This window comes from Meles meles, chromosome 6 (assembly GCF_922984935.1).
Source record: "Meles meles chromosome 6, mMelMel3.1 paternal haplotype, whole genome shotgun sequence".
Classification (NCBI taxonomy): Eukaryota; Metazoa; Chordata; class Mammalia; order Carnivora; family Mustelidae; genus Meles; species Meles meles.
Genome location: NC_060071.1, coordinates 103111772 through 103124185, shown reverse-complemented (window position 1 = coordinate 103124185; position 12414 = coordinate 103111772). Strand labels below are relative to the sequence as shown.

The window sequence follows — 12414 nt, the reverse complement described above, 5'->3', positions numbered from 1 at the left end:
AAAGGCTAACTCTTAGGTTATATTTTCACTGTCCCTTTAGGCAAAAAATAGAAACTGTAAAACAGGAAAAAGCTGCAGTTCAGAAGGTGGTTGAAAGTTTAAAGAAACAGGTAAGGAGATACTTAGTATTTCCCAGTGTTTCTTGATTCTCTGAAATTTTCCTTATTTGTAATTTATGAACTTATAGGATATGCTACTGGAAGAGCAAGTACCTAATGATGATACAGTTGTAAATCCAGAGTTCCAGAATGGAAACTCACCCCGTGCTGACTCTAAACTAGGTTTCTATTTTTTGGTGAATATCATATTATATATACTACTTCTAGAATCTGAGTGCTTAATATAAGCTTTATAACCAGTGGGAATGGGGAGATGATACCTTTAAAACCATTTCTATGAAATACTAGCTCTATCCCTCACATTCTTTCATGTAATGTTAACTCCTTCCTCTTTCATCACTATGATTGAAACCAGAAAGTTAAGGACACAATTTTCACAGATAGAGAGTAATGGTTCATCAGTATATCTTTGCATAGAATTACAGTATATTCTGATAGCTTGTGCCATTCGGCACCCAATTTGTATAATCTCACAACAGGCAATTGTGCAGGGAAAGGCCATTTAAGGGTCTGTATGAAACAGCCAAAAGACAAGGACATCCTAAGAAAAGAGCATTTTCAGGTCTTGAAACAGACAGGGTCTTAACATCCAAAAATAGATTCTGTACTCTTACAAATAAATGGCAAAATCCAGTTGAAAGATGGATAATTGGATGTGAAGAACTCAGTGTACTCATACATTTTGGGGAGAAGTATAAGTTGGTAGCACTGTGAGGAAGACACTTTGGGGATCTCTCTCCAAACAGCGATGCGTATGCAGACCTCCTAACCCAGCAGCCCCACTTCTAAGGAAATGATCCTAAATACAAAATGGTATCATTTTTCAAGAGATTATTCTGTTTCTTCACAATTAAAAGAATAATAACAGTCCTATATGTCTGTCACTGTGGGAATGATAAATATGTTATGGAATGTCTTGACATATAGAATATGCTATTGCCACTAAAAAACAGAGAGCATGTGGTAGTTTCTAAATGCACTGACTTAGAAAGATAAAAGTCTACAAGAGACTAAGTGGAAAAAAGCAGGTTGTCCAAACATCTGAAATGTTTCCTATTTTTGTTTTATTTATTTATTTTTTAAAAGATTTTATTTATTTGACAGACAGAGATCACAAGTAGGCAGAGAGGCAGGCGGAGAGAGAGAGGGGAGGAAGCAGGCTCCCTGCGGAGCAGAGAGCCTGAGGCGGGGCTCGATCCCAGGATGCTGGGATCATGACCTGAGCCAAAGGCAGAGGCCCCAACCCACTGAGCCACCCAGACGCCCCCCTATTTTTGTTTTAAAGAGGAGAAACACCTTTGTACATTTGAGTTTCGTATATAGACAGAAAGCAATCTGGAGGGAGACAAATCCAGCTGTGAACAGAGCTATCCCCCTGCAGTTAGACTGAACGGAGGGTCTCTCACTTCCTCATACACTTCCCAGCCGATGGAATTTGTGATAACGAGTACTGTATTCGTTCTCTTAGTATGGGGGTGGGGGGCGGAGTGTGTGCGTGTGTACTTATCTATGTAGAAAACCCTATCTACAGAGGAGGAAGAACCAGTTAGTCTCTATATCTGTTTCTTAGTAGACATGGAGTAACTTGTTTTTAAAACTTATCTCAATTTTAATTAGATTTCAGAATTAAAAACCAAAAACCAGGAGTTGGATTTGGAAAATTCTGAACTTAGCCAAAAGAACTCTCAGAATGAGAAAGAACTGCAGGAACTTCATGAGCGTCTGGCGGAAATGCTGTGCCAGGAGGAGGAAGAGTCGGGACCCAGTGCATTTGAAGAGTGGAAACAACGAGAGTCTCACCTAAAAGAAGAACTGGAACAATGTAGAGCCCAGGTATGGAGGAGAGCCGCCCTACAGCCTGAGGGGAAGGAAATACCAAGAAATAAAGCAATGCTGGTATTAAATTTCTTACATATACAAAATATACAGTCTTAATAATTACAACAGTGTGGTACCGGCAAATGAGTGGGCCAATAGATACATGGACTGGAAAGTCTAGAATTAGACCCCAGCACAGATGGAAACTTAGTATATAACAGAGGTACCCTCTCTGATCACTGGGGTAAAGATGGAATTTTCTTTTTTTTTTTTTAATGAGTGGTTCCTGGAACACTCAGTAGACATTTGAGAAGAGATAAAATGAGATGCATATCTTGTACAGTACATAAGGACCAACCCTAATTGGGTAAAGAGTCTAAATATCAGAAACAAAACTGTGTAAGTCCTAGAAGAAAACATGATGAATTTGTCTTTAACCTTAGTGTAGAGAAAAGCTGTCCAACTATGACTCATAAACCAGAGGCAAAAAAAAAAAAAAAAAATTGTTCATGGTAAAAAAAAAAAAAAAAAATACCATAAGCAAAGTCAAAAGATAATTCACAAACTGAGAGAAAAATGCTTACATCATATACTGCAGAGAGTAGGGCTAATATCCCTACTGTGTAAAGAGCTTTTAAAAATCCATGGATTTGGGGCACCTGGGTGGCTCATTCAGTTCAGTGTCTGCCCTCAACTCAGGTTATGATCCCAGGGTTCTGGGATCAAGCCCCATGTGGGGCTCTCTCTCTGTCTACCCCATGGTCATATGCATACTCTCTCGCTCTCTCAAATAAATTAAAAAAAAAAAAATCTTTAAGGAAAAAATGCCCCAAATTACTCATAATTACAAAACTGCAAATAAAAACAACACTGATACATCTTTTCTCACCTATGAGATTGGAAACAATTTAAAAATAGGACTTTCTGTTGGCAAGGCTTTGGGTAGCAGGCACTTTTATACATTGCTGGTGGGGCTGTAAATTGAGGTTATCCTTCTGGAGGGAGATTTGTTAATTCTTATCAAAATTACATATGGGCTTACCATTTGTCCCAGTAATACTATTTCTAGGGATTTACCCTAAAAGTATGCCTCCAACAGTGTGACTATTCACATGCACAGAGCTTGGAAACAACCTAAATGTTCATATATAGGAGAATGGTTGAATAAATGTGGATACAATCAGCGCAAAGTAGTATTTAGCTATAAAAGGAAGGAAGGAGGGGCGCCTGGGTGGCTCAGTGGGTTAAAGCCTCTGCCTTCGGCTCAGGTCATGATCCCAGGGTCCTGGGATCGAGCCCCACATCGGGCTCTCTGCTCTGCGGGGAGCCTCCTTCCTCCTCTCTCTCTGCCTGCCTCTCTGCCTAGTTGTGATTTCTCTCTGTCAAATAAATAAAATATTTAAAAAAAAAAAAAAAAAAAAAGGAAGGAAGGAAGGGAGAGAAGGAAAGAGACTTCTACTTGATATGAAATTATTTCCAGGACATACTGTTAAGTGAAAAAGAAAAGCACAGAAGAGTATAGGATGCCTCTTTCATGTAAGAGAGAAGGGGACGTGAAAAAATACACATATATGTGCTCATTTGTGTGAAAGAAACCCAAGAATGATAAACCAGAAACTAAAGGTTACCTATAGTGGGTAGATGGGAAAGGGACCGAAGAGAGGAATGGGAATGGTGTCAAAGGGAGGAAGGAAGGGAGTCTATCTTTTCACATAGCTGACTCAAGGAATCAGCAGTGTTTTCCAAATTCTTCACATACCCCAAAAGAAACACAATTAGAATCAATCAGGATGGCAGGGGATACCAACATGGAACACAGACACTTAAGAATTGAACCTAACCGTATTATAAATGGATAATGTAATTATGATAGGGAAGAAAATAATTCAGTCATTTGGAAATTATTATTGACTCCATACTGTAGGGCTAAAGAAAGAAGTGTACACAAATGCTATAATAATGTAGTCCATAATGTGTTTCTCATGGGGGATAAGTTAGTAATTCTGAAACTGCATATATTAGAAGTGAGTAAATAAGTAAATAGATTATAGGCAACAGAATGGAGTCTCTCACTTTTGGAGAAGGAAGCTTCAAGTAGGAAAATGGGGAAACTAAAAGAAACCTTCTGTTGTTGGACTGGAATTTAAGGCTTTAGTATAAACTCGTGTTTCTTAGTATATATATAGATTGACACAGAGATAGAGATGTGTGTGTATGGATGGAGTGCCCAAATCTTGGTTTCTAAACACCATTCTCCTATAGATGAAACCAGGGATCCTTGGAAAAATTATTTATTCCAGGGCTGGAGCAGGGAAGATTCAAGATGAGCCCGAATACCTCATGGTGCCAGAAAGAAAAAAGTGTTTAAAGAGGGGGGTGGTGTATCATTAAAAGGACACAAAGCTCCACCTGAAGGAGCTCTTACTGGCCAAAGCTAGAATGGTGTGATCAACAAAATAAATATTTCTAGTATTGCATAAGATAAATATGAAATGAAATAAATAGGGGCACATCCTGATATTAAAAATTGATTAAATAAATGGGGGAGAAATAACAGCTCTTCTTCACAGTAGAATTCCAATTAATGAATGTAGAAAGAAGGAAAAAGAAGATCATCATCAGGCCATTGTAGACAAAATCCACTGAGAGAAACTAAAACGAACAGAAGTTTCAGGAGAAATGTGATTTTTGTAGTCTCAAACTATCTTCCCCCAAGAGAGAGTAACTTTGCAGTGGAGAAACCCGCAAAACCCGTCTCAGAAATCACTGTTCAGGTACCCAGCCTTTCAGAGGATAGCTTTGGTTCAGAGTGTGTCACTAAACTGGGCCTTGGGTTCCCTGACTTCTGCCTTTTGTGAGCCTAGTACGTGTCCCCAGGCTACGTGAAGATGCCTGTGTCTTGACTTCCTAATTTTTCTTCTTAGTCCTCTACTTTAGTGTCTTCTCTGGAGGCAGAACTTTCTGAAGTTAAAATACAGACTCATATCGTGGAACAGGAAAACCTCCTTCTCAAAGATGAACTGGAGCAAATGAAACAAGTAAGACTGCTGCTTGGAGTGGGCGTCGGGGAGGCTCATAGAACAATATGGTACCTGATGGTCTGGCTTTCCAGCCACCAGATGTCCTTTCTGAGGAGTCCTGAGGGCTTGCAGGACAAGTCCACTTACAGGGCTCCAGTTGCCAATTCTCTAAATGCTGTTCTACTGTGTAACTTACATATGTGGCAGACTGAAGTTCTGTTACTACAAATCAGTCACAACCACTTCAGTTTAAAAAGTTTGTTCTGCTGTCTTCCAGCCAGGTGATAAAGTAATAGAAGTGTGTCTAAAAAGAAAGCGAATTTCTTGCTCCTAACTTTAATAACTATTCATCTAGATTTGTAAGACAGAGGTGGAGCTCATCCCTCTTTCCCTTTATTCTTACAGCAAGTTTGAGGCTTCAATCCTGGACTAAAGAGTAGATTCTAGAACATGAAGTCTCACTTGTGAACTTGGCTTTAAGAAGCCTATTTCAAAGTTTCAAACAAAGACTTAATTTTAAACATAAAAGAGGGCTCACCTTAAAGTTATATCCTGAATGTTGCCCTATTTTATTCTTCCTTCTGAACTTTTCAGTGGGTACAGGATTTGAGCAATCCCGATTTATGAATAGGAGAATTTGGTTCTGTTTTTGTGTTGTTTTTTTTTAAATTTGCTTCACTAAAGGTTTATTTTGATATTATGACATCCTTAGATTATAAAATTTTCTCACTTGTGTCTGTTCAGCTTATGAGAATAAAGGTGTCCTCTGCATGCTGAAATACTGGGTCTCTACCACTGAGTTTTCTGTTTGTGTTGATCTGTAGTTGACTCTGATAAGTCTTGATTTCCTAATAGGATTGTAAGACTTCCAGGGAATTTGTGTCCCCCGTAATGCCTCGTGATTGATACCTCATAGGAGCTTTTTAAGAACCTTTCCATTCAGATGCTGCTATACAAAGTATAAGCCTTCTGCCATAACAGAAGCTGTCATTATAAACATTCCAGAAGTTAAAATTCATAAGGCCTTTCTGTTGATGCATAAGTATTCCAAAGCTGTTACTACCAAGTTTACTACTGTGGGCATAGTTTTCTCCTTTACCTCTTGAAAATCTGTTGTGCAGTCTTTAAGATGTTTAATGATGGACTCCAGATCCATAGCAAGAGAAGTACGTGTTTTGCAACTTCACTAAGCTAGAGATCAGAAGAAGAGGAGTGGATGGGGGGGGGCGGTTAATCCAGCATGGGGAGGACATTATACGGCACGTTTTTATTGTCTATTTTTTACAGAGGCATTGGTATAAATAATGAAGTGGAAAAATGGTGAGCCCTGTCTGCCTCTGGTAGAAGGTGTTTCATGGCTCCTGGGCTCTTTTGGATCCCAACAGTGGGACAGTATCCGCCCATTGTTGCTGACATACAGTTTGGACCTAGGAAGTATGTGCAGCTCTGTAGGACCTAATACAAGTAAAATACTTCGTGAGTGAGAAATTCTCTGTTGCGCAGAAAAAAAACAAGAGTAGCGTCAGCAGAAGTCTCATACCAGTCTCTACACCCAAAATGGCACCAGGCTTTGTGAGGGTCTGGGGATGCGGAAGCAAGGTAGTGAGCAAAGGAGACAGGTCCTCTAGTCAACCAAAGCCCAGTTACTCTAAAATACATTTTACTATGTCCTTCTTTTTTTTTTTTTTTTTTTTTTTTTCATATCCTTATTGACTTTTTTTTTTTTTTCCTCATTTTATTTTTTTCAGCGTAACAGTATTCATTCTTTTTGCACAACACCCAGTGCTCCATGCAAAACGTGCCCTCTCCATTACCCACCACCTGTTCCCCCAACCTCCCACCCCTGACCCTTCAAAACCCTCAGGTTGCCCCAACCTCCCACCCCTGACCCTTCAAAACCCTCAGGTATGTCCTTCTGACTTTAGATATGTAAGGCATGCTGGATTTGTTGTCAGCTGAAGACAAGATTCAACCCTTAGAGTCGGTTTGTCATATTATTCCTAAAGTGAATGTAAAGGAATGTAAGGTAGGAAGTAGAAGGATGACCATAAAAATCATAATGAATAATAAAGAATTGAAGATGGGAAAGCCAAGTGAAACAGAGGGAAATAAAAATGTAGGAACTATGGGAAAGGGTAAAGAAGTATAAGACACAGTCTCGGGGCACCTGGGTGGCTCAGTGGGTTTAAGCCTCTGCCTTCGGCTCGGGTCATGATCCCAGGGTCCTGGGATCGAGCCCTACATCGGCTCTCTGCTCAGTGGGGAGCCTGCTTCCCTTCCCCTCTCTCTCTGCCTGCTTCTCTGCCTACTTGTGTTCGCTGTCTGTCAAATAAATAAATAAAATCTTAAAAAAAAAAAAAAGACTCAGTCTCTTTAGAGCAGTTGTTATTGGAGATGGGAATCACTCCTCTACCCTGGGACATCTAGCAATTTTTTGGCTTTCACAACTGGTATGTGGGGAAGGGAGTGCAACAGGCATCTACTAGGTAAAGCCAGAGATGTTTCTCACCATCCACCAGTGCACAGGACACTCTTCCCAACAAAGAATTATCTGGCCCAAAATGTCAATGCTTGTAAGTTAGGTGCCAAAATGGAACAGAAACTTGGTTTGTCTTGTTTTCAGTAGAGAGGAGAAAGCCAGTTTGTCCACGCTGAACATTTTCTGAAGCAAGTCAGTTTTGGCTTCTTCCAAAGGGAAAGGCATGTGGAACAAGCTGAAAAACGCTCACTGTTTTAGCTTAAGACTTGCCCTTGTATTGATTTACTGTACTTTGTTCATGCCAATTCTATAGTCCTAAGCTTTATTTATTTTTAAAAGATTTAATTATTTATTTGACAGACAGAGATCACAAGTAGGCAGAGAGGCAGGCAGAGAGAGAGAGAGGGGGAAGCAGGCTCCCTGCCGAGCAGAGAGCCCGATGCGGGGCTTGATCCCAGGACCCTGGGATCATGACCTGAGCTGAAGGCAGAGGCTTTAACCCACTGAGCCACCCAGGCGCCCCCTGACTGAGATTTCTGAAAAGGATTTTTTTCTCGTTAAAAAAGCCTGAGGAAAATGTACTGTGCAATATATGTGCACAAGTTAAAGTGATGACAGAATGCCGGAATGTTACTTATTTTGTCCCGAAGGTGAAACAGAAAGCAAGGACCGGGGCGCCTGGGTGGCTCAGTGGGTTAAGCCTCTGCCTTCGGCTCAGGTCATGGTCTCAGGGTCCTGGGATCAAGCCCCGCATCGGGCTCTCTGCTCGGCAGGGAGCCTGCTTCCCCCTCTCTCTCTCTCTGCCTGCCTCTCTGCCTACTTGTGATCTCTGTCTGTCAAATAGATAAATAAAATCTTAAAAAAAAAAAAAGAAAGCAAGGACCATGATGTTACCGTATCTGTTTACGTGAATCTCTCTGGGCAGACATTTTGGCAGTCGATTGGAGAATGGAGAGAATGTAACAGGAGCATTCTGTTGAATTTAATTTTAGTCCCCTCAGTTTATATGTCCTCCAAAATACCTATATAGATAGGAAATAGCAGCAACCATGAAAATGCCTTGTTTATAAATACTCTTTATAAACACAGCCATGAGATGTGATGGGATTGTTTATCTCTTACAGCTGCACAGATGTCCTGAGCTCTCTGACTTCCAGCAAAAACTTTCTAGTGTTCTAAGCTACAATGAAAAACTGCTGAAAGAAAAGGAAGCTCTGAGTGAAGAATTAAATAGCTGTGTGGATAAGGTAGTAAACATAAGACATTTTACCATTATTATATAGTGTATACTATAACGAGCATTTCTCTAGACAGTGGCATATGGGCCTCCCATTTTAGCCAAATTGTTCCAAGGTCTCCTAGTAGAACATTTCAGCTAGCCTTATGTGACCTAAGAATTCCCGAGGTCATGATTTCGACAGGCGTCTATGTTGGTTAATAAATATATTATTATATATATAGTAATATGTAGTTTATCTCATTTTAATATATAACCATGTTACTTAATGTATATTACTTAAACATTTATTTATTATTGAGAGAGAGCACGAGCAGAGGCAGGGGAGAGGGGGAGAGAGAGAAACTTAAGCATACTCCACACCCAGCCAGGGGCTCGATCTCACAACCCTGAGATCATGACCTGAGCCAAAATCAGGAGCCAGACCCTGAACTGACTGAGCCATCCAGGTGCCCCTTAATGTATATTATTAGATATATCACTATTAACATATAATATAAATATTGTTGCTTTTAATAATCTGAGATCTATTACTTCGACACTTTTTTTCTATTTTCCCTAGCAAATCCCCAAACACTACATTTGTCCCACAGGCCTTGATAGGCATTTCATATTTTCCTATTATGGTACTCTCTCGAGACTGAGGTGGGGAGGTTGTAGGGGGGAGAGGCCTAGAGAGAATCCCAAGCAGGCTCCACACCCAGTGCAGAGCCCATCTCGGGGCTCAATCTCACGACTCTGAGATCATGATCTAAGCTGAAATCGAGAGTCAGACACCCAACCAACTGAGCCACCCAGGAGCCTCTTGAAATTTCTAATTGCATTCCAGCCTACCATTTCTCACCCACAATGAGGCAATGAGAGAGAAAAATGGAAATCGTCAAAAAGAAGAGACTCCTCAAAATTAAAGGTAGAAAGGGAGTCAGGAAGACACCTTTCTTTGACCTTGCCTGGTCCCCCATGCAAACAGATGATGTATGCAGCAGTATAGAAATTGAGGCTAGATATGTGTGCAAAAAGCCCTGTTCCCTCTTTTCTTTTCCCGGAAACAGCTGGCAAAATCAAGTCTTTTAGAGCACAGAATTGCTACTATGAAGCAAGAACAGAAGTCTTGGGAACACCAGAGTGAAACCTTAAAGTCCCAACTCGTGGCTTCACAGGAAAAGGTATGTGGCCAATTCTTGTTTCATCTGCCCGGTTAATATTTTCCTGGATATTCCAGCAGAATTCCCAGTAGAAAGAATACTCCAGGTGGAATTGGCCTACCAGGGCTCAGATGATACAACTTGACTAATACCTGTCACATGTTTATGGTGTGATGAAATAATTTGAACAGTTCCCTCAAAGCTCATTGTTAGAATTATGAGATTATCTCATCATTATGAGATTACTTATGAAAGCTTGAGAATAATGTGTAGAAAGGACTGCTTTTTTTCTCATTTAGAAAAAGGGTTTCTAAGGCAGATTCATGCCCTATTAAAGATCTCTATCCACCTTGCTTTTACAAATTTAAATTATTTTTAATTAAAATATATACTAGATGTTAGCATGGAGTAGGGTTCTGACAGCTACATATTTTCATTTCTAATGAAGAGATCCTTTACAAACCAACACCACTGGCTAAAACACAATCTCTACAAAATTGAGTAAAGCCATCTTCTGTCATGCCAGTTGGTTCTCATTGGTTCTGTGACCAGATGATGCTATCAGCAAGACCCTGTTCCGGAGCACAGTTCATCACTCACCTAAATATTGCATCCTGTAAATATACATAATATCTGGGGTTTCCATTAAGCTACTGAAAAAAGCTGTCTATAAATAAAAAGAAACAGAAGGGACCTTGGAATTCTCTTGTCCTAGCTCATTCATTCCTGGACATGTTTGGTGAGACCGTGAGGATCTGTGTCAAGTGTAAGATTATTCTTATGATGCAGGTTCAGAGTTTAGAAGACACCCTGCAGAATGTAAACTTGCAAATGTCACTGATTAAAGCTGACCTACGAGTGACTCAACAGGAAAAGGAGGCTTTAAAACAAGAAGTGATGTCTTTATATAAGCAACTTCAGAATGCTGGTGACAAGGTAATTTCTTTTTTATTGAGGTATGACTTTATACAGAAAAGCGCACAAGTTTTAAGTCTATAACTTATCTATTATATGCACATGTTTATATTTGTGAAAACACCTCCTCGCTCAAAATACAGACCATTTCCAGCACCCAGTAGGCTCTCTGGTCTCCTCTCTGGTTGGTAACCACAAGGGAACCATTTCTCTGCCCTTTGCCACCATAGGTTAGGGAGGCCGGTTTCTGAACTTCAGATAAATGGAACCACAGTGCCAAGGTTGTTTTTTGTAATGTGCAAGACAGAAGACCATGCTGAGTTATTTTGTAGTAACAAAACTAAAACATTTTGATGTTGTATAAAGTGTCTTATTTTAATATATCAAAATGCTGCTTCACCTGTGTGCATAGAAATGAAAAATGGTGTTACTGATACCAGCCCTGTGGAGATGTTAGGAGTTTTGCCTACTGTAAAAGTAGGACGGTTATTTTAATCCAATTATTTCATACCTTTTTTTTTTTTACATTTTATTTTTTTTACATAGGCTACATACTGAATGTGGGGCTCGAACTCATGACCCCGAGACTAAGATTCTCATGCTGTACCCACTGAGCCATCTAGGTGCCTCCTTTTTATTTTTTATTTTGTTAAGGGAAAATAGTTATTTCCATTTATAGAAGTTACTTCTGGGCTGACGTTTTCCTCAAAATGAAATTGTAACTTTTTTTCTTTTTCATGTTTTGGCTTAAAAAGCAAAAGTCTTACCTACTTGTTACCTTTTTAAAAGCATTTTCCAGGATCCAGAAAAATCGCTCTGATGGCTAAAAGCATGTTCTGGAGTTCAGGCCTCAATTACAGGGACAGTATGTGCTTTAGATTCTAAAAAAAAGGATCTGACTGCAAATGTGAAAAGAGTTTAGCTTGTGAAGGCTTTCAAGTTAGCAGTGTGTTTTAAAGTTCCCTGTGTGTCCTCTGTTAACCAAAGGAATAGTTATCAGGGGACCAAAGTGTTACCTTCATAAGGATGAAGCATTAAGGCCACCGATCTCTATACACTTGGGTTCTCTATAGAATCAGGACTTGCTCTACAGTCGTCTTTCCTATTAGATTTGCTGGGGCTATTTTGCCAAAGATCATTTTCAGCAGAATTTCCAAACCTTTTTAAAATCAAACTCCCAAAATACTGTTTTTATATCTATGTATACAACATACAGTCACACCTCCATTAGAAAAAGTGAAGAATGAAAGGTGCTAAGAATTATTGTCATTGAGTTAAATACACTCAAAACAGAAATTAGCTTGTTTTTAAGGCTTAACTCTGCTTTGCTCTTTAAGAACCGGGGCCCAGAAACAGCCACCCAGCCACCAGGATTCCATACGAAGCAGCCAAAGCTGACTTGGGACAAGATGGATCATCTGATAAAGGAGGAACAACAGCTACTTCGGCAGGAGAACGAGAGACTCCAAACCGTGGTGCGGAACACTAGAGCTGAACTCACGCACTCCCGGGACAAGGTAACTTGAAAAGCTGCAGCTGCTGCCATAGATTTGAAAATACTTTGTTTGATGGGAAAATGTGATTGAAATAGCTCTAGGGTGTGGATTTGAGTATTCTGCCATGGCAGACTTACTTTCAGAATGTATACTTTTTTTTTTAAGATTTTATTTATTTATTTGAC

At 39.8% G+C, this 12414-nt stretch overlaps 1 protein-coding gene across 7 annotated transcripts in view; it reads left to right on the top strand.

Annotated features, from left to right (window-relative positions):
* NIN (ninein) overlaps positions 1-12414 on the top strand; it is a 99382-nt gene that overhangs the window by 68097 nt on the left and 18871 nt on the right. For all 7 annotated transcript variants that reach the window (XM_046008168.1, XM_046008167.1, XM_046008173.1 and 4 more), the window contains 7 exons: positions 41-110; positions 1737-1952; positions 4862-4975; positions 8561-8683; positions 9726-9839; positions 10608-10754; positions 12071-12250. In XM_046008168.1, coding sequence (XP_045864124.1) covers positions 41-110; positions 1737-1952; positions 4862-4975; positions 8561-8683; positions 9726-9839; positions 10608-10754; positions 12071-12250 — 964 coding nt within the window. The remainder of the gene's footprint in view (positions 1-40; positions 111-1736; positions 1953-4861; positions 4976-8560; positions 8684-9725; positions 9840-10607; positions 10755-12070; positions 12251-12414) is intronic.